The 22199-nt window shown below is 42.9% G+C and overlaps 1 protein-coding gene across 1 annotated transcript in view; it reads left to right on the top strand.

Moving 5' to 3' along the window:
- Positions 1-19873, top strand: part of LOC108434960 (testis-expressed protein 264) — a 99885-nt gene extending 80012 nt beyond the window's left edge. Inside the window, exon 4 of the mRNA XM_017710430.2 lies at positions 18622-19873. Coding sequence (XP_017565919.1) covers positions 18622-18935 — 314 coding nt within the window. The 3' untranslated portion in view covers positions 18936-19873. The remainder of the gene's footprint in view (positions 1-18621) is intronic.
- Positions 19874-22199: the final 2326 nt, after the last annotated feature.

Raw genomic sequence — 22199 nt, 5'->3', positions numbered from 1 at the left:
ATCAAAAGTAAAGCAGTTTACAAAGTTCTATTCCTCAAGTGACTTCTATCTGTAAAATTTAAGCCAGAGCAACGTACAGCACTGAAGAATAGATTCATTTGACCTATTTCTGCCAGGTATACTAGAAAAAAAGTCACCTTTTTATTTCAAAACATAAAATATGTCAAAATAATAATAATAGTAACACATTCTTTTTGTGAGATTATGCTTTCATATGAACGTTCGGTACCACTTTCATTTTTTTCACCTTTTCTGCATAATTCAGAGGTAAAGATGTAAGTCAGATTGGTTTGATGTGAAATGGTTGATTGTAGAGACTCTTTTCAGTGGTGGTGATAGGAACCAGTGGTTGCCATGACTACAACACAAATATAGCCATTTTATTTACTATCCGAACCCACCGGTGAACCTACACATGTCCTCTGAGTGTTTATATGTAATGTTGATGTTGGTAAATAGTGATAGATCTGAACTATTACTGAAACTACTGTTTGGATACTATTTTGCCGTACAACGCCCTGCATGTAGCCCTCCACCATGGAAAAAAGAACGAAATCCGTTTTATCACAAAGCTGTCGTAAACAATCTCTCAGGTATCATTACCTTATGCGGAGGTTCTTTAAACTTTAAAAAAGATTCTTTACACTTAAAAAATGGTGCTCTGAAGTACCATCCATTGAGGGGTCCCATGCAAGGAACCCTTTTTGGGACCTTCACATGAGTGTAGTGTGACTGTGGATGTCCAGTGGTGCTGGAACTTGTAGAGTGGAATAAAAAGCGTGGCTGCTCTGTTTGTGTGAGGGAGAGTGAGAATTTTGATAGATCCTCTCAGCAGGAGCCGGAGGACGTGTTGTACACACCAGCTGTCCCGCTGTGTGTGTGTGTGTGGTGTGTGCTCTCGTAGGTGTGCTGACCCCACCGGTCAGTCTGACACTCTTCAGTCTGTGGAAGGTTTTATAACGAACATAACTGGTCCAGAGACGTGTTGTAATTATCTCCATAACACAGTCCAGGTTCCAGGTTGTGGGTGTTGTTTGTGTGAATGTTTTTACACTCCTGTTCCCTGCTGACCACTCCCACAGTGTACAACTTCTGCTAGTGACCACGACCCATATGCAGCAAATATACTGGAATAAAATTCCAGCATAAACAGCCTCCTAGCATTCGCTTAAACGGAAAACGGCAAACTGGACATTCCATGCCTTAGAATGGGAAACTGTGCTACTGCAGCAATGCTGTGGGCACTAGAATATTCCATAGAAGAGTCCAGTTTTCCCAACATTGCCCCTTCACACTGTTCTAGAATGTTCTAGCCCATTAATGCCTATCTAGAATGTTCTCCCCGCTCACACTCTTCTTTAATGTTCTCACTGTTTCAGGCAGATCTTAAATGTTCTCACTGTTCACACTGTTCTAGAATGGTCTCCCTTAATCACACTGTTCTAGACTGTTCTTCCTAATCAGACCATTCTAGAAAGTTTGCCCCTGTTCATGCTGTTCTAGAACATTCTCCCCATCCACACTCTTCTTAGATGTGCTCTCCACTCACACTGTTTTCAGGTTCTTCCCTATTCTGTTCTAGAATGTTTTTCCCCTTCACTCTTTTCTAGAATGTTCTATCCATTTTCAGTGTTCTAGAATGTTCGCTTCATTCACACTGTTCTAGAACATTCTCCTTTAGCCACACTGTTCTAGAGTCTTGTTCCTATTAACAGTTCTAGAATATTCTCCTCTCTTCATACTATTCTAGAGTGATCCACACTGTTCTTGAACTCTATCTCCATTCACACAGTTCTATAGTCTTCTATTCATTCCCATTGTTCTGGGGTTCTCCCCTATTCACCATTCTCAAATGTTCTCCAGCATTTGCGTTATTATTGAATATTCTCCCCATGCTAACACTATTCTACGATGTTCTCCCTTTCGGACTGTTCTAGTGTTCTCTCACTCACACTGTTCTTGGATTTTCCCCCGTTCACAGTGTTCTAGAATGTTCTCTCCATTTTCAGTGTTCTAGAATATTCACCCCATCCTCACTGTTCTAGAGTCTTCTGCCCATTCACACTTTTTGCTCATCGCTCCGTTCTGGATTATATCTAGAATGTTCCCGCAGATTCATGCAGATCTAGAATGTTCTCACCATTTAGACTGTTATAGAATGTTCTCATCGTTCTCACTGTGGTTTATTAAGCCTGTCAGTTCTTAATCTGGAATATTCTGAAACCAATCGGCAACACATTAGTCGCACCGCATCTTTAGTAATATGTAATTGCTGCATTGTGTAAACATCAGCTGTAAGAGAAAATATCCACCATCATGAACGTTATATGAATAAACACAGTTAGTTGTTATCTAGCTCACTGTGAGGCACTTGAAGTTCAGTCATGTCAGCAAAACATCGGTGAGGAGCTGAAGCTCATGCTGACGAGTTAGTCATCTTTAAATTAACATCAGTACAGAAATCAAAAGGCGAAAGAGCAGAATCGCCTGATTTTCAACTGTACTTAACTTTAGCTAGTGTGTTAAGGTTCATCCATATCGTCAGATTTCTAAACGAATACTGTACCTTATTAAACGCATATTTAAATGTATCACTATGGTGATACAGTAGCTCTGTACCCTACCACAAGACAGTGGTGCAGTTTCCTGCAATCTCACTTGACTGTTACACTGGGGCAACATCCATCCATCCATCCATCCATTTTCTAAGCTGCTTCTCCCTCAGGGTCGCGGGGGGTGCTGGAGCTTATCCCAGTGGTCATCGGGCGGAAGGCAGGATACACCCTGGACAGGTTACCAGTCCATCGCAGGGCTGACAGACAGACATAGTCAGTCACTCACACACTCACACCTAGGGGCAATGTAGCATGTCCAATTGGCCTGACTGCATGTCTTTGGACTGTGGGAGGAAACCGGAGAACCCGAAGGAACCCCACGCAGACACGGGGAGAACATGCAAACTCCACACAGAGAGGACCCCGGTCACGCGGCCAGGGAACACTGGGGCAACAGTTAGGCCAAATCCCGATTCACCCCTCGCCCCCACTGCTTAGCCCCCTTACCCCTCCGTTTAGGGGTAGGGAGTCCCCGAGTTAGAGCGGTAGGGTGAAGTGTCTCTCCAAACTTAGTGTCATGAGTGAAAAGGGAAACACGGCAAGATGGCAAGATGGAACGACCAAAGAAATCCACAAATGTGAGAATTTTCTCTGTTAAAAAATTGAGGATAACCACTGTTTTTATGTCATTTCAATGTATTCTGGTCCTTTTCTTCATAACAAGCGTACAAATCGCTAGTAGCATGCTGACGTCTCAGTAGCTAGCTACATTTCCCGTTCCAGCTTAAAGGTGCAGCTGTTCCATTCTGCTGCCTCAGGTGTTGCCACTCGATTTGAAGTGGAACGTTAAATTAGAAGAAGAAGCTGGCAAATAACTGACGATAATAATTATTTGTCTCTCCTCTTTGAAGGCGTATGATTCCCTAAATGTAATTACAGCCCAGGAGTGAGGAGCTGAACTTTAGCCTCCTCTGCTGTGTAGAAATTCAAACCTTCGGGATCCAGGGGACGTAGTCTGTTGTCTGTTGCAGTGAAGTTTATTGTTACACGCGCAGGACACAACCAGCTAGCCCGTAAGACATTGGGCCAACACGATTACATAGACGGACTGATGCCAAGAACAGGCACAGCTCATACAGGACAAGTAACAGGTGTGACAAACACGACCATATAGGGGGAACCACAGAAACAGACAGCCTAGAATACAAATGACAGCAGATGCACACAGATACAGAATGTTTACCACAGTTCAAAAATTCCTTCAGCTGTCACTGCAGACGGGCAGGATCGCCTACAGAGCAGCGCTAGAAGCTGTTAATGAAGTGATGCTCTCTTTATTTGAGGGTCCCATTTCTTGGAGAAGGATTTCAACCAATACCCCTTGTAACTCTGTTCTAAGGGGCAAGGTGATGCTCAAAAACAAGGGGTAGGGGTAAAAATAAGACATGGGATTGGGCCTTAAACTACCCAGCATATGACGTGTGCCCGGAAACACTGATAAATTGCAGTGGGAGGCTGAAATCCTGCCGGTTCTCCCTCTGAGCAGGTTCTCCCTCTCTTTATGTGAGACCATGTTATCAGCTCACTTTCTCTGGCGACTCAAGGGTTACAAACGGATGTTTCTCCAAGGCCTCAGAGTGTTGCTCATTGGTTCAGCACCTTGATGTTTGCTGAGGATGTTTTTCCAGCCATGACTGTATTAACATGTCCTCTGATCACACAAGCGCAGAACGCCTGCGCCCAGATTGAATCAGCAAGATCAACGTATACGTTTTAGCACACGCTGCTGCAGCGACAGACATCGTGTGCAAAAATGGATGAATATTTAATGCGGGAGCTGCCGTGGAACCGTCACCGAGCTGGACGAGTCTGGGCTCGCCAAAGACTGGAAGGACTGCATTTTTAAAACTAAACAGATCATTTTAATCACAACCAGCTGGACCATTTGTATTTATGCACAAAATGATGCGGCGTAAATTGGGATGGACAGTGTGTCAGTGATATTGTGATGAATTAATCTGAGTGTATGATGGCTGACAGTACTTCTCGACCACGGAACAACTGCATGGAAGGACTAAATTGACACAAACTAAAATATGGTTGCATTCAGTAATCCTGCCTTAAAATGTGCAGAAATAAAGGTCTAAAACTGTCTTGTCATGTCTTGTCATCGGGGTGGTACCCTCAAGGGTACATCTCAGTACCTTTAGTCAGGGAACATAACCATAATCCACTGAAATGATATTATCTATGCTGTACTGACTCCACACACCCTGTCATGTCTCCAGGCTGTTTTGAAACATTCGGTTATGAAAAGGTACAAATGTGTACTTATCACCTGGAAAAACTTCTTTAAGGATCACAATTGGACCTTAAAACCACTGTTGTACCTTTGAGGGAACAATTACATTATTTGTACCTTGATGAACTAAAAATGTACCTGCATAGAACCTTTATTTCACAGTGTAGAGGATGTGTTAACTTATTATCACATAGAAACTCAACAAAACATGAAACATGCCATTTGACCAGGGGCACCCAGACTTTTTGGTCCTACTGTATAGCAACTGCATTTTATTTATTTTTACCAAATGTTTATATCCAAAGTGTCTCTTCATTATTTTTTCAGAGATTTAATTAAACTCAATGAGCTTAAAGTGTTTTATAGCCTTCCCATGTGTGGCATTCCCAGCGTTGGGGAGTAGTGAGCTACATGTAGTTAAATTAAACTAGTAGTTGAGCTACAGTTTGCCGTAGTTATGATGGTTCAACTACATTCATATTTGAATTATGATTGAAGTGGTTAAATGACTTTTTTGGCATTTTTTGTGTAGTTAATTACTGAGACTACAAACAATTTTGGGCTGGCGGCACGGTGGCGCGGTGGGTAGCGCTGTCGCCTCACAGCGAGAAGAGCCTGGGTTCGATTCCCTGGCCGGGTGACCGGGGTCCTCTCTGTGTGGAGTTTGCATGTTCTCCCCGTGTCTGCGTGGGTTTCTCCGGGTTCACCGGTTTCCTCCCACAGTCCAAAGACATGCAGTCAGGCTGATTGGACATGCTAAATTACCCCTAGGTGTGAGTGACTGTCTGTGTCTGTCTGCCCTGCGATGGACTGGCGACCTGTCCAGGGTGTATCCTGCATTCAGCCCGATAACCGCTGGGAAACCCCTCCTTCTTCCTATTTGATGCCCCATAAATTCACATCCTCACTTTCTGTTCCTGTGACAAAGTGTTCGCAGTCCCTACCTCCACCCCATCTCTTCCCTGTTCCTCAGTTCTACATCAGTCCTGCTCCAGCTGTGAGGAAGGTCTGGCCTTCTAGCTACAAGTAGAAGCTACCCAGAACTCCAGCCCAAGAGGACCCCCCCCCCTACCTCAATTAATCCTACCTCATACTACCACCACCATGTTTAAGGCATGGTCTGAACAAACTAGCTCTTGGTGGCTGTAGCTAAGACGTGGGGTGAGATGTCCCACATACAGTCATATGGAAACGTTTGGTCACCCCGGTCAAATCACTATTTACAATGTTGATTTTATTGAAGTGAGAATAAGTTAACACACCCTCTACAGAAAACATAAATATGACATTTTTCTGCTGATTTTAGTTTTTATTCATTTGCTTTAGTTTAACATGTTGAAAAAAAAAGAAACATAAAATATAAAATGTGCGTCACCTTTTGCAGAGGCCACATTTTATTTTTATCCACATTATGTTAAAACAGCAAATAAACAGTCATTAAACCGACTGTATAATTTATCTTTATAGTAAACAGGCTTTGTTCTTAAAGGGGGTGCTTTCCCCGTTTTCCCCCGTGGTATGTTGTGAAAATGCCTTCATATTTTGGCTGTTTCAGGATAAATGCTCTCATTTCCCTCTCTCTTCCCTCCACTGTCAGCCTCTCTCTCTGACCCTCCCTCTCTCTCCCCTTTTGTGCTCTCTGATGTCAGTCTCAGTAATGTTGCCATGACAGAATTATATAAATAAACAAACAAATGGTGGCTGATGAACTCAGCGTCAGTGTGTCTGTGAAGTGCTGATGGAGGCAGGAAACAGCTGGAAGGCAGGACACACCCTGTCGCTTATCACTGTAAAAGTGCCGCGTGCATGTGTTTTCGCGAGAGTGACGCATACACACGATTTACGTGAGAGTGATTTTACACGTTTCCCTGACTGACACAACACACAGACAAAACCCAAAACCCAAGCAAAACAGCAGCGGGTGGGGATGAGCAGAAGACACGGGTTCAGTGATGGAATGACTGCAAAACAATGTCCTAGGTGGGAAAAACCGAACATACACAAGCAGGAGCAAAACAGCAACACAAACAAAAACAGAGCAGAGTGTAGCAATCACTGTAGGAGCCATACACACACTTTGTTTATTGTAGAACCAAGGTCTCCCAACCAATTGGGAGAACAAACAAAAAACAACGCTACACCACTGCACCATAAAGGGTCATTCGACCAGTATACACTACTCACACATATAAACATACATGCACATACACACCTATAAAAACAAGGAATTATGTAATACAGTGGAAAAAGTGACACTAATTAAAAAGGAAATAAATAAATAAATACATTTTTCAAAGGGAAATTTAAAAAAAATGTGAAATATCGATCAAGTCCATGTTTTCTACATATGTCAAGGCAGGTTGCCAGGTTTTATTGAACTTGTGATCATAACCGGTCACAGAGTAACACATTTTTTCTAGACTCACATAATGCATTAAATCCCTATTCCAGTATTTAAAGGTAGGTGGGAACTGTTCCTTCCATGTCAGTAGAATAAGCCGCCTGGCTAGGAGAGTGGTGAAAGCAGTCACCCTTTTGGCAGAGTTATCTGTGTGAGAGTCCTGTGAAGTCACTCAGAATGCTGCCGTGATAGGAGATGGCGTCAGTGATCTCTTAAAGACACTTGAGAGGAACGCAAGTATTACTGCCAGAATATAATTGATTTTGGACAGGACCAAAACATATGAGAGAGAGGCTGGTTCTGTTCTGTCACACACAGGAGTACATTTAGCCAGGCTGTGCTTGGACCAGTGTAGACGATGGACTAAACTGAATGATAGTGTGCCGTAGACAAATTGAAGAGGAGTGTATTCCATCCAGAATATCTTGCCACATCTCCGTTGATATCTGTGTATCACGTTCCTCCTCCCGCTGTTGTTTCAGTAACATTAGGGGCTTCAAATGATATGAATGAAGCAGAGAGTACACCACGCCAATGCATTTCTTAGACTGTGGGCTGGTTTTCAGTATAGTATCTAAAAAGGAGGGAGGGGGTAATGATGGAAATTGCAAATAGCTTGACGATATAAAACTACGAAGCTGTAGGTATCTTAAAAAATGTGATATTAAAATGTGTTCTAAGATATAGAAGTATCTTCAACAAACAGGTCTTTAACTATTCTGATTTCTTTCTCAACCCAACATTTGAAGGCACTATCGGCAACAGAGGGAATAAACATGTAATTTTCATTATTGGGCTGTAAATAGAAAATTTGTTAAGTGACAAAGTCCTCCAGGTATCCTTGAGCAGAGAAGCGTGTGCAGTGAGTTATGGCTACAGGATGCACTTTCCATTGAAAACCATCTGGGAATAACCGGATCATAAGGAATGTTAATGCAGTAGAGTAAAGCCCTAATATTAGTGGCCCAATTATAATATTGTAAAGGATAGTCCACCATGGTGACGATGTTGATTAGTGCATCTTTGTGTATTTGGGGGTTTTTATTACTCCAGATATCAATTTGTTTAAATAAATCAAAATGGTTTTGTCAGAACAATGGGGAGACATTGAAACAAGTACATAAATCTAGGCAATACATACATTTTAATGGTGTCAACTCTACCCCGTAAAGATAAGGGAAGTCAATTCCAACGCTCAAGATCTTTCCTTAGACACACTATAAGTGGGCGAAAATTAGCTTCATAAAGGTTTTTAAACTTATGTGTAAACTGGACCCCTAAGTATTTGAATTTTTCTGTGTTTATCTAAGTAATATTCTGAGAAGCTGCGTTAATGGGTACTTGTTTCCAAATTAACTTTAAAGCCAGATATTACACTAAAAGTCTCCAATAAATTAAGTCATTTAGGCAGACTAACAAGGGGATCAGATAAATATAGGAGCATGTCGTCAGTGTATCGATAGACCCTTTGTTCTGAGCCCCCCTCTGTATACCCATAATAGAGGTCTCATCACGCAACGCTGTTGCTAGTGGTTCAGTCATTAAGGCGAATAAAAGTGGTGATAAGGGGCAGTCATGTCTCGTTCCAAGATGTAATGGAAAAAAGGGGAATAGATTATTATTTGTACAGGCTGCCACTAAAGGAAATGCGTAGAGAACTTTGATCCAACTAATGAACTTTGGACCAAATCTATTGTTTTAATGTATAAAAACGATAATCCCACTCCACCCGATCAAATGCTTTCTCTGCATCAAGTGATATTACTATCTCCGGAATATTGGATGGAGTGGGATCGTAGAGGATATTGAGAAGCCGACATAAGGAGCACCATTTTTTAATAAATCCTGTTTGATCATCAGATATTATGGAGGGTAAAACTCTCTAGTCTGCCAGCCAACATCTTAGCAAGTATCTTGCTATCCACATTTAAGAGTGAAATGGGGCAGTAGGAGCCACACTCTAAAGGATTTTTATCTTTTTTAGGAATAAGAGATATGACTGCTTGACGCATAGTTGGAGTTAAGGAGCCAGAAATAAATGATTCTTCGAACACAGAAATCAAGACAGGGGCTAGATCCTCGGAAACCCATCCGATCCTGGACCTTTCCATTTTGCATAGATTTCACTGCGAAGATGAACTCTTCAGTAATGATCGGGTTGTTGAGTTCCACTGCAGCCACCATCTATTATCTATTAGTGAGATATTTAACTTAAAAAAAAATCCTCAAACACTCGTTATTACGTGACTCTGTACTATATAAATCATCATTTGTTTGAGATATACATCAATCAGCAGTCTTCTGCCATAACTGATATGCCAAAATCTTACCAGTCTTATCATCATGCTCATAAGTCCTATGCTGTGTCTTATTCATGAGAGTTTCGATATGTTTGGTAAGTAAAAGATTGTATTCTGTTTGAAGTGTTCATCTCTGCTTGTACAGTTGAGGCAATGGTGACCCAGCTACCTCTTTAGTTACTTTTAAGTTACAGGTAGATTATACAGTATGCCAGCCATTCTAGCCAATGTGTATGCACCGAATTGTGATGACTGCAGGTTTTTTGCTAATGCCCTCTCCCGTCTACCAAATGTAGACTCATACCATCTTATCTGGGGAGATCGTAGATCCTAGTTCATCTAACACCATGACTCAAACTAAATCAGCTCATACAATTCAATTATTTCTTGACATATATGGAATATCTGATGTTTGGCGATTTCGGAAGCCTTTATCTAGGAGCTACTCTTTCTTTTCATAGGTTCACAAGACGTACTCATGTACAGACAATGTTTTCTTACACAGGAAACTTCTTCCTTTAGTAAGTGACTGTGAGTGTCATGCAATAGTAATTCCTGATCACGCACCATTACTTATGACCCTATGTTTACCAACTAAACGTGATAACTACCGCCCCCTGGCGTCTGAACACACTATTGCTCTCGGGTGAGAGCTTTGTTAACTGTATCAAACGAAATAGCCACCTTTCTACGATACAATAAGATGCCTGGACTGTCCGCCTCAGTTATATGGGAATCAATGAAGGCATATTTGAGAGGGCAAATTTATATGGTATAGTGCTCAGACGAGGAAAGCTCAGATGTAGCATCTTGAGAATCTAACAAATGTCATCCATCCTGCAGAGTCTGCTTCAACCTGTGACATAACGAAAGGAATATCCTTGTTAATAAGAACTGCAGTTCCTCTAGATTTAGAGTGAAAGTTAGAGTGAAATGTTTGGCCTATCCAGCCTCCTCTCAATCTAAAATGATCAAATGCATGCAAGTGAGTTTCCTGAAGGAAGGCAATTCCCACCTTAGGTTGCTTCAGATGTGAAAGCTCTGTGCTACATTTAACTGAACGATTTAGAGATTTAACATTCCAGCTTGCAAACGTTATCCAACAACCTGCAGATAGATTAAGTGGCTGTGCCTTTGCCATTTAAAGTAATAAAAGATATTAGAATACTGTTAAGTATCACAGTTTTGTGCCTTTGTACATAAATGTCAAATCCCTTTGTTAATTCGACATAGAAGAACAAGGTGACCCAAGGACCCCATGAAAAAATATCCACACATTAAGTGCTTGTACTGGCGAGGCCTAGATTAACAGGCTGCTCTGCTATACATATTGAATTGAACCGCACCTTTAGCAAAACGTAGATACGAGAACCAAAGAAGCAAATGATTGCCCAGTGTAGACACCGGGCCAGAGTACATACAATAAAGTAAGCAGTCTGAATTGTAAGCATTTGTTCTTTCTTGATAACACAACTGAAGGTTATCAGAAGATAAATCGGCTCTTGTTTTACATCACAACTATTCTAAGAAATATTAAATTAAATTTTTCTCTCTAGTGAAGTAACCCTACACCAAACCTGTTGTATTCATCCACCTTACAGAACATTCGCTTTCACATAAGCCATAGCCTCCACTGGATCCCAAAAGTCCTTTTCTATTCCGTTGTGCATGTGGCTGGTGGAGAACGCCGTACCAAATGCCATCTCGTCTCCGGAGTAGTTTCTTAACATCGTTCAAAGCGGCTCTGGCAGGCATCACACAGGGGGGATAGTCTGGGAAAATGAGAATTGTAGCTCCTCTGAATTGCAAGGGTCTTGTTTCTTTGACATGGTGAAGAATTTCGATGCAGTCTTGGTAGCAGTGCAGTTTCGCCACAAGTTTTTTTCCCACCAGGCCGCTGCGGTTGAAGACCATGGTGTGACCTATCGACCAACACCTCTTTATCAATGTGCAGAGCTTCTTTTAGCAGCTTTGAGACGGCGGTCGGAGAACTCGAGCCCTGTCCCTCTGCCACATTCAGTAAACGAATGTTTGATCTCCTCATTCTCCCCTCCATGTCGACGCATTTTTCCTGCAGATTAGCCACCTCCGCCTCGAGCTTTCAGTCCAAGGCTTGGAGAGATGACACCTCGTCTGAGCGTGCAGAAAGCCTGCGTTCCATTTTTGTTACCCCTTCATCACATCCAAGTCAGAGCGAAGTAATGCGATGTTAACAACTTCTATGTTTACTGCTTGCAGTTTGGCCTTCACACCATCGAATTCAGCAGCAAGAGAAGATTGTAGCTCTGACCTGAGAAGTGTGGAAGCGTCCGCTTTTAGAGAGGAAAGAATCTCAGCTTTTGTGTCCACCATGTCGGATTGCTTAGCTGATGGCTGCGAGTCACTAGGCCTGTTAGCGGTGCTCTTCCCCTTCTACATGTATTGACGCAAATCTTTGGCCATGTACGCATCAGTATCAAAGGAAACGAATGAAAAATATAAAATAATAAACTTAGGAATATATCCTGTACATTTTGCTGAGCCAAAGGTGCCGCATATATAATTTTATATCAAATTTTAGAAGAGCACACTGTTTGTCACTGTAGGTTTTTCAGTGTGAGGTCAATCTCAGCGTGTGTTTGTTTGTCCAGTGTAAGTGTGCTATATGCATTTTGGCTGCTGCTTTACATCAGGATTTGTTTTTTTTTTTTATATTGTTCTTTTTGCTGGCTTGTGGGTTGTTGACTGAGAACTGACCAAGAGGTGTTGCGTAGCCCTTCTGCATTTCCTTACAGAAGTGGGCTTTGACTGGGCCATGAGCCATTATGTATTTCCCTTGTGGAAATGGGGTTTTGCCTAGACCACAAGCTGTTATGTTTTTCCTTGCAGAAGTGGAGTTTGACTGGGCCGTGAGCCATTAGGTTTTTCTGTTGCAGAGTGTTGACTAGGCTGCGAGCTGTTTAGTTTTCCCATGCGGAAGCAGGGTGTTGACTAGGCTGCGAATTGTTTAGTTTTCCCATGTGGAAGCAGAGTGTTGACTAGGCTGCGAGCTGTTTAGTTTTCCCATGCGGAAGCAGAGTGTTGACTAGGCTGCGAATTGTTTAGTTTTCCCATGTGGAAGCAGAGTGTTGACTAGGCTGCGAGCTGTTTAGTTTTCCCGTGCGGAAACAGAGTGTTGACTAGGCTGCGAGCTGTTTAGTTTTCCCATGCGGAAGCAGAGTGTTGACTAGGCTGCGAGCTGTTTAGTTTTCCCATGCGGAAGCAGAGTGTTGACTAGGCTGCGAGCTGTTTAGTTTTCCCATGCGGAAGCAGAGTGTTGACTAGGCTGCGAGCTGTTTAGTTTTCCCATGCGGAAGCAGGGTGTTGACTAGGCTGCGAGCTGTTTAGTTTTCCCATGCGGAAGCAGAGTGTTGACTAGGCTGCGAGCTGTTTAGTTTTCCCATGCGGAAGCAGGGTGTTGACTAGGCTGCGAGCTGTTTAGTTTTCCCATGCGGAAGCAGAGTGTTGACTAGGCTGCGAGCTGTTTAGTTTTCCCATGCGGAAGCAGGGTGTTGACTAGGCTGCGAGCTGTTTAGTTTTCCCTTGCGTCAGCAGAGTTTTGACTAGGCCATGACCTGTTAGATTTTTCTCTTATGGAAGCAGAGCTTTGACTAGGCCGTGAGCTATTTGGTTTTTCCTTGTGGAAGTGGAGCTTTGACTAGGCCATGAGCTGTTTGATTTTCCCTTGTGGAAGCGGAGTTTTGACTAGGCCGTGAGCTATTTGGTTTTCCCTTGTGCAAGCGGAGTTTTGACTAGACCGAGAGCTATTTGGTTTTCCCTTGTGGAAGCGGAGTTTTGACTAGGCCGTGAGCTATTTGGTTTTCCCTTGTGGAAGCAGAGTTTTGACTAGGCCGCGAGCTGTTTGGTTTTCCCTTGTGGAAGCGGAGTTTTGACTAGGCTGCGAGCTGTTTGGTTTTCCCTTGTGGAAGCGGAGTTTTGACTAGGCCGCGAGCTGTTTGGTTTTCCCTTGTGGAAGCGGAGTTTTGACTAGGCTGCGAGCTGTTTGGTTTTCCCTTGTGGAAGCGGAGTTTTGACTAGGCCGCGAGCTGTTTGGTTTTCCCTTGTGGAAGCGGAGTTTTGACTAGGCCGCGAGCTGTTTGGTTTTCCCTTGTGGAAGCGGAGTTTTGACTAGGCCGCGAGCTGTTTGGTTTTCCCTTGTGGAAGCGGAGTTTTGACTAGGCCGCGAGCTGTTTGGTTTTCCCTTGTGGAAGCGGAGTTTTGACTAGGCCGCGAGCTGTTTGGTTTTCCCTTGTGGAAGCGGAGTTTTGACTAGGCCGCGAGCTGTTTGGTTTTTCCTTGTGGAAGCGGAGCTTTGACTAGGCCATGAGCTGTTTGATTTTCCCTTGTGGAAGCGGAGTTTTGACTAGGCCGTGAGCTATTTGGTTTTCCCTTGTGGAAGCGGAGTTTTGACTAGGCCGAGAGCTATTTGGTTTTCCCTTGTGGAAGCGGAGTTTTGACTAGGCCGTGAGCTATTTGGTTTTCCCTTGTGCAAGCGGAGTTTTGACTAGACCGAGAGCTATTTGGTTTTCCCTTGTGGAAGCGGAGTTTTGACTAGGCCGAGAGCTATTTGGTTTTCCCTTGTGGAAGCGGAGTTTTGACTAGGCCGTGAGCTATTTGGTTTTCCCTTGTGCAAGCGGAGTTTTGACTAGACCGAGAGCTATTTGGTTTTCCCTTGTGGAAGCGGAGTTTTGACTAGGCCGTGAGCTATTTGGTTTTCCCTTGTGGAAGCAGAGTTTTGACTAGGCCGCGAGCTGTTTGGTTTTCCCTTGTGGAAGCGGAGTTTTGACTAGGCCGCGAGCTGTTTGGTTTTCCCTTGTGGAAGCGGAGTTTTGACTAGGCCGCGAGCTGTTTGGTTTTCCCTTGTGGAAGCGGAGTTTTGACTAGGCCGCGAGCTGTTTGGTTTTCCCTTGTGGAAGCGGAGTTTTGACTAGGCCGCGAGCTGTTTGGTTTTCCTTTGCGTAAGCGTAGTTTTGTCTAAGCCGCGTCTTCACTGGCCATTAGGTTTTTCCTTGCAGAGACAGAGCTTTGACTGGGCCACGAGCCATTAGATTTTTCCCTTGCTAGAGTGGAGCGTTGACTGGGCTGCAAGCCATTAGGTTTCTTCGTTGCAGAAGTGGAGTTTTGCCTAGGCCACAAGCCGTTATGTTTTCCCTCGCAGAAGTGTAGTTTGACTGGGCCACGAGCCATTAGGTTTTTCCCTTGCATAGGCTTGACCAGGCCATGAGCTTGAATCTTGAACACAGAGTTTGATTGGGCCATGAGCCAGTAGGTTTTTCCATTGTGGAAGCAGAGTTTGAGCTCACCATGAGCCATTAGATTTTTTCCCCAGTGTATAACTAGGCCACAAGCTAAGGGCATTACATCCTGACAACAATTTGACTAGGCTGCAAACCAGGAACTGTACATCATGGTAAGGAGAGTTTTTCTCTCCGTCAGTTGGTGAACTATGTTTTCTTTGCTGTTAATTTGTAATTGTAAAGCATCTTTGAGGTGAAGAAAGCACTTTTTTTTATTCTAAATGAATGTTTTTGAAAATTAAGCAAAAGAAACTTAACCCAAAAAAGCTAATGTAGCAAACAAGGAATGAAAGCTAATGGTAATAAGATAGATTTATAAAATGTAGTGGAAAAAAATGAGTGAAAGCCAGTTGAAGCTATAACATTATGAAAACGAATGCTACTTATTAGCTTATGAATTATAAAAGCTAGTGGTAACTATGAATGAAAAGATGTGGCATGTCGTCACCACTATAGTGGGAACTATGAGTGAAAGCTGTGAATGAACTGTCATGTTATGAAAGCTAGTGGTGATAAGTGGTGATAAGATAGTGTTATGAAAGTTAGTTGTAAGTCTGGAGAAAGAAGAAGTGAAAGAAACTAGGAGTAGCCGCTTGTTTGGCAAAGTCAAGCGGAAGTAAACGCGTTCATTCGGATCTGAGAAAAGTGTGTTGGCCCTCATTATCATGCTGTTACCAGGCCAGCGTTTCTCCTTCTTTGGCGCGGTTCTGAAGGTCTAGAGTCAGCACTGTGATGCTTCTCTCCAATTAAAAACAGTAAAAGTGTGACAATACTGTTTACTGAGGCTGCAGAACACTAATTATCTGGAAAGGTCTCGTGTTTCTCAGCCACACAGACACACTTACATGTAGTCACACGCAAATACATCAGCCTGACACACACACACACACACGCACACACACACACACGCACACACACGCACACACACACACACACTCCCATACATACACACAATTGTCTTTTGACTCCACAGAACACTAATTATCCTGAAAGGTCTCACATTCAACAGCTATACAGCTACACACACATACACACACCCCTCTCACAGTGAACTTCAGAAAGTTCGACTAATTAACTAGCAGTAACCCCAGAAAGGAACGCTGGAATGGCAGACTACAGAGCTCCAGAGCTCTTTTTGAGCAAACACACAGGAGTGTGCGGATTTATGAGAGAGGAAATTTATACACAGCACTTAATTACCCATTTGGCCTTGTTAGCTGGGAGCCTCACACACTGAGATTCACCATATATTCACGTTTATATGTGGCTGCCTTTGTCTGTGCGTATACATACATGTGTGCACCCCACTGTAGACCTGTTGGTGCAGTTATGTGCATGCTCATGCGTCTTAGTACAGTCATGTGTGTGAGGGTTTTTGGGGATTTTCAGGACAAAGGTGGATGGGAAAATGTTTCTATGGGGCTAACCGAATGAGTTATTGATGTGTGGTTACTGAGGGTTAGGTTAAGTTTTGGATTAGGCTTAGAAAATTATTACATAGGGGTACGTACACATACAGGTCCAAAATGTAAAGTTTTTAAGACAAAAGGACAAAAGTGGCTTTGTTTTTTTGAACAGCAGCTATATATTACATCCAAATCATTGAGGTCAGGTGTTCCAGTCACTTCCACAGCCACAGGTGTATAAAGCCGAGCCCCTAGTCCTGCAGACTGCTTCTACAGACATTGGTGAAAGAATGGGTCGCTCTCAGGAGCTCAGTGAATTCCAGCGTGGTACCGTGATCGGACGCCACCTGTGCAGCAAGTCCAGTCGTGAAGTTTCCTCACTACTAAATATTCCACAGTCGACTGTCAGTGGGATTATAACAAAGTGGAAGCGATTGGGAACGACAGCAACTCAGCCACGAAGTGGTCGGCCACGTAAAGTGACAGAGCGGTCAGCGGATGCTGAGGGGCATAGTGCACAGAGGTCACCAACTTTCTGCAGAGTCAATCACTACAGACCTCCAAACTTCATGTGGCCTTCAGATCAGCTCAAGAACAGCGTAGAGAGCTTCATGGAATGGGTTTCCATGACCGAGCAGCTGCATCCAAGCCTTACATCACCAAGCGCAATGCAAAGCGTGGAATGCAGTGGAGTAAAGCACCACCACTGGACTCTAGAGCAGTGGAGATGTGTTCTCTGGAGTGGCAAGTTTGGGGACGGCCCCTTCCTGTTCCAGCATGGCTGCGCACCAGTGCACAAAGGTCCACTGGACATTTAAATAGTAACTACATCTGAAGACATTTTTTTTTCATTAACTGTAATAATAAAATATACCAGCCTTACTTAAGATGTGAAAACATCTTTCCAACTAGTAAAAATCTAATTCTTACTGCAGTCAGTTCTGCCTCTGCAGCGCCCCCTCTGGTTCAACTCTGCTGTAGGCGCAGATGACTGAAGTACGAAGAGATGTTACGGTATGCAAATGAACAGCCACGATCAGTTTGCAGAACGTAAGGATTTAGGGCCACTGCAGCAAACTGGCTGACCGGTGATGCAGTCTGCGACATTGACGTCAAACTGAGTGAAACATAGGCAGCGTTCAAAGAAATCCACTTTATTTGGGATTCAGTGCATCTAAGAAATCAGGACTAGAATAAGAATATGGACCTGCTGAACAGAGCATTAGAAGCTTTAGGGAATGTTCTGCTGTTTGGCCTGATCAGAAACACCTTCCCTCGTCAGAGATGCGGTTGGTAATAGAGAAAAATCATTAACCTCATAAGACTCTCAGTTGCAAAAGTGCCGTTTGATTCTGTCTCTCTCCATATTTTCTGGTAGCTAACGTACGCTAGCTCTAAATACACAGCAGCCCAGCCTGCCCAGTTTCCCTCATAGCCCCAACTCCAAACCCGTAGATCACCTCTCCTGATTTTGAGCCGGGGTGGAGTTAGCTGAAAATAGTGGTTTTTAAGGAAATTTATGAAAAGTTTAGTACTTTAAAAACTTCCCAAAAAGATTTTATGTGACTAAATCACCTTCTTTTAAATAGTTTAATCCACACATCTATCTATCTATCTATCTATCTATCTATCTATCTATCTATCTATCTATCTATCTATCTATCTATCTATCTATCTATCCTTGTACCTTGTATCTCTGAAAGTAGGAAACAACCTACTTGGCTTTCAAATGTAAGTCAAAGGAAGGGACCATTTTCCAAGTCATTTGGGGTCATTTCTTTAGTCCATTCATCATGAAATTTACATACAATGTAAAGGGTAAAAGGTATTTTCAAATTCTATCAAAAACTGAAAAACGTCAAAAATGGAGATATGAGGTTTTCTTTTGACAGCAGCCATGGGGGCAGTCATGGGCTGGAGGTTAGGGAACCAGCCTCGTGACCAGAAGGTCGCCGGTTTGATCCCCAGAGCTGACAGCACATGACTGAGGTGTCCTTGAGCAAGACACCTAACCCTCAACTGCTCCCCGGGCGCTGCGGATTGGGCTGCCCACCGCTCTGGGCAAGTGTGCTCCCTGCCCCCTAGTGTGTGTGTGGCTCACTAGTGTGTATGTGGTGTTTCACTTCACAGATGGGTTAAATGCGGAGGTGAAATTTCCCCATTTGTGGGACTAATAAGGGTCTCTTAATCATACACATATAAACACACACCCACATATATATATACACACATATATGTGGGTGTGATTGGGACAGATTGTTATGGATGTACTTTACGTGATTGATAAATAGAGAAAAGGTAAATCATTTTTAAAAACTGTGTTTGTATATGTACACATTCAGGTGCAGACTCCCACAGTGAGTGCAGCTCCATTAGCTACCTGCTGCCCTCAGACAGTCGACACCCGTCTCTTGCCCCATCCGACACCCCGTCCACCCTGTACCGGAAGAGCTGGCGAGACCGGGACTCACCTGAGCTCAGTGGGTCAGACCAGGACAGTGGGCGGAGCTACAGAAGCTCTACTGAATCGTCCTTTGAAGAGCTGGACCTAGAGACAGACCGGACGGCACCGGAGACTGACCAAACACCTGACGACCCAACGGAGGACAAAATCACTCATCAGGAGCAAGTGAAGGTGGTGGAGGGGGAGGAGTGAGAAACATGAGAATTGAAAATATTGGAATATGTTAGCAGCATATCATAAGATGTGCTGTAATGTAGAGAGATTGTCAGTTAATAAGTCTGTGGGGTTTTAAAAAGATGTGGGTGTTTTGGATGTAAAGAGTATTTTGGGAAATTATAATGTTAAACTGATACAGATCTTACAGATTAACTGTTTGTGTGGTTGAGTATTAACGTGTTTGGTAACGTTTTGATTGACAAGAGTATTTTAAGAGGGCCGTCCTTTATTTTGACCAAATATTCAGAAGAGGTTGTGCCCGGTATCGCTCCTCCGCTTCAGGAGTTTCACCTGTAGGACTTGAAAGCAATACTTGAAACAGTTTGAACCAGCTAGACTGGATTCCATCCATCCATCTTCCAGCACCTTCTTTAGTATTTATGAATGAAGGATCAAACATTTCCCGTTCAGATGAAGATGGCTGTGTTGTTTATGGTATTGGTACTTTGGTATCTTTGGTAACTGATGCGTTACCGACAGTTAAAAATACAGCACGGCCTGAAAGTGATTATTCAAGCCTCTGTAATTTCTTCATTCTAGATGATTCCGTTACATAAAATGTTCTATTTTCTGACAATGTTATGCAACATTTGACTTATTCAGTTGATTTTAGAAGAAAGTCTTTCTAATATAAAGCCCTTTATTGCAGACTTGATGTTTGTTCATCAAAGCCATATATTTTTATAGCAAATCCAGATGTTTATCAATAGGAAATACTGCAATGGGAAAAGATTTACAAGCAATTTCAATTTCAACTTGGAGTTAATGTGTCATTCTTGTTTCTTTGTTTGTTTAAAGAAAAAATGCTAATTCCCGCATGTAAATGAGACTTAAATTGTGATTGTGATGATTTTACCCCACCAGGCTCTTGACGAGTCCTAAGTGTGATTTAATAAAGTATTTTTCAAGTATTATTCAGAGGTGTGATAGTGGTATCGTCAGCACTGGCTGTTCCCAAGCCAGAGCAGGTCCTGCCAAACCTTTCAGTTCAGTACCAAGACTAGAGCTCTTGCAGAAGCAGACTAATTCAGTCCTGGACTCTGAGTGCCTTACTTGTATTCCTTCCCGTTGATTAGGATCACTTTCTTTATTCATTCTTCAGTGGTGTATATTCAGCAGTTTCTTCTTTATTCATTATTCTCAAAACTCTTATTGCTGTTATTGGCTGGATCCAAAACTGAGTGCAGCTGTGTTGATGCCTTGCTGTCTGTGCTGTTTCAAAAGTCACTGCCTGAGACTCAGAAAAAGGTCTTTTAAGAAAGTTAACATGTTAATCTTTTTATAAAGGAAATAAAAAATGTTGTATTTGTACCCAAACCGCTCTCTCTCTCCCCCACCTGACGGCTAGTGTGTTCTGCTATTTTTTCCTAACCGTATTAGCGCTGACACAGAGGTAAACACACACACACACACACACACATACACACACACACACACACACACACACATATATATATATATATATATATACACACATACATACATACATACATACATACATACATACATACATATACATATATGTATGCCACCTAGCAACCACCTGGAAAACATGTTCTAGCATATGTAATGTCTAAGCATACGTTCTACCTCCTGTGTCAGAAAACTGTCCGAGTCGGGAACATTTATTCTGTTTTAGACACGGCTAGAGTGTTATTGATATCTGGTGTTGAATGAAGGAGGATGGGTTCCTATTCTGAGTGTTAGTAGTGAGTTTATCTGTGCCACGTTTGCGCTCGTGGCCACACTAGCTACTTTGTGACAACGCCAGTTGTGTCAAGGGCCATAGAAAAATGTGAAGTTTCGTGTAAATAATAAATAATCAGGACAAACTAAAAGTGAACAAACTTCAGATTGGCTTGACAAAGTCAGCTAATGATGCTTGAGCAGTTAAAGCAGTTGCATGGAGCTGCCGGTGTTGTTATGTGGTTGCTATACCAGTTCTGTTGGATGCCAGGTTGTTACTACAGTACTGATAAATGGCTGTGGGTGTTAATGCCGTGCTGGTGCTAAGGTGTTGCAAATGCTATGCAGATGCTACGGCATCTCTGGTGGCTGCTATTGTGTTACTACAGGATTGCTATTTAATTGGAGGTGATTGTATCTCTGTGGGGATTGCTAGATGGTAGCTGTGGTATTCCAGGTGGTTGCTAAGTGGCATTTATATATATTGTCTACCCTGCGATGGACTGGTGACCTGTCCGGGGTGTAACCTGCCTTCTGCCCGATGACAGCTGGGATAGGCTCCAGCAGCCCCCCGCAATCCTGAGGGAGAAGCTTAGAGGATGTGTGTGTGTATATATATATATATATAAAATATACACACTATATTGCCAAACGTATTCGGTCATCTGCCTTCACACGCATATGAACTTGAGTGACATCCCATTCTTAATCCATAGGGTTTAATATGATGTCAGCCCACCCTTTACAGCTATAACAGCTTCAACTCTTCTGGGAAGCTTTCCACAAGGGTTAGGAGTGTGTTTATGGGAATTTTTGACCGTTCTTCCAGAAGCGCATTTGTGAGGTCAGGCACTGATGTTGGACGAGAAGGCCTGGCTCTCAGTCTCCACTCTAATTCATCCCAAAGGTGTTCTATCAGGTTGAGGTCAGGACTCTGTGCACGCCAGTCAAGTTCTTCCACACCAAACTCGGTCATCCACGTCTTTATGGACCTGCTTTGTGCACTTGTGCGCAGTCATGTTAGAACAGGAAGGGGCCGTCCCCAAACTGTTCCCACAAAGTTGGGAGCATGAAATTGTCCAAAATCTCTTGGTGCTGAAGCATCAAGAGTTCCTTTCACTGGAACTAAGGCTTGGATGCAGCTGCTCAGCCATGGAAACCCATTCCATGAAGCTGTCTATGCTGTTCTTGAGCTGATCTGAAGGCCACATGAAGTTTGGAGGTCTGTAGTGATTGACTGCAGAAAGTTGGTGACCTCTGCACACTATGAGCCTCAACATCCGCTGACCCAGTGCTGTCATTTCACATGGCCGACCACTTCGTGTATATCTCGTTGTTTTCAGAACAAAACCTCCAAAATTGTAACTTTTACAGGAGAAGGAAAAAACGACTTGATTTTTAATGTAAGTCAATGGAACCAGATTGTTTTTTCCCAAATCATACTGGGTCAGTTCATTTGGTCAATACATCATGAAATTTACAAACAATGTAAAGGGCAACAGGCATTTTCTAACTATGTAAAAAAAAACAATTGACAAAAAATTTGATACAGTG

Source organism: Pygocentrus nattereri, chromosome 21 (genome assembly GCF_015220715.1).
Source record: "Pygocentrus nattereri isolate fPygNat1 chromosome 21, fPygNat1.pri, whole genome shotgun sequence".
NCBI classification, from domain to species: domain Eukaryota; kingdom Metazoa; phylum Chordata; class Actinopteri; order Characiformes; family Serrasalmidae; genus Pygocentrus; species Pygocentrus nattereri.
This window is presented reverse-complemented; position numbering and strand designations above follow the sequence as displayed.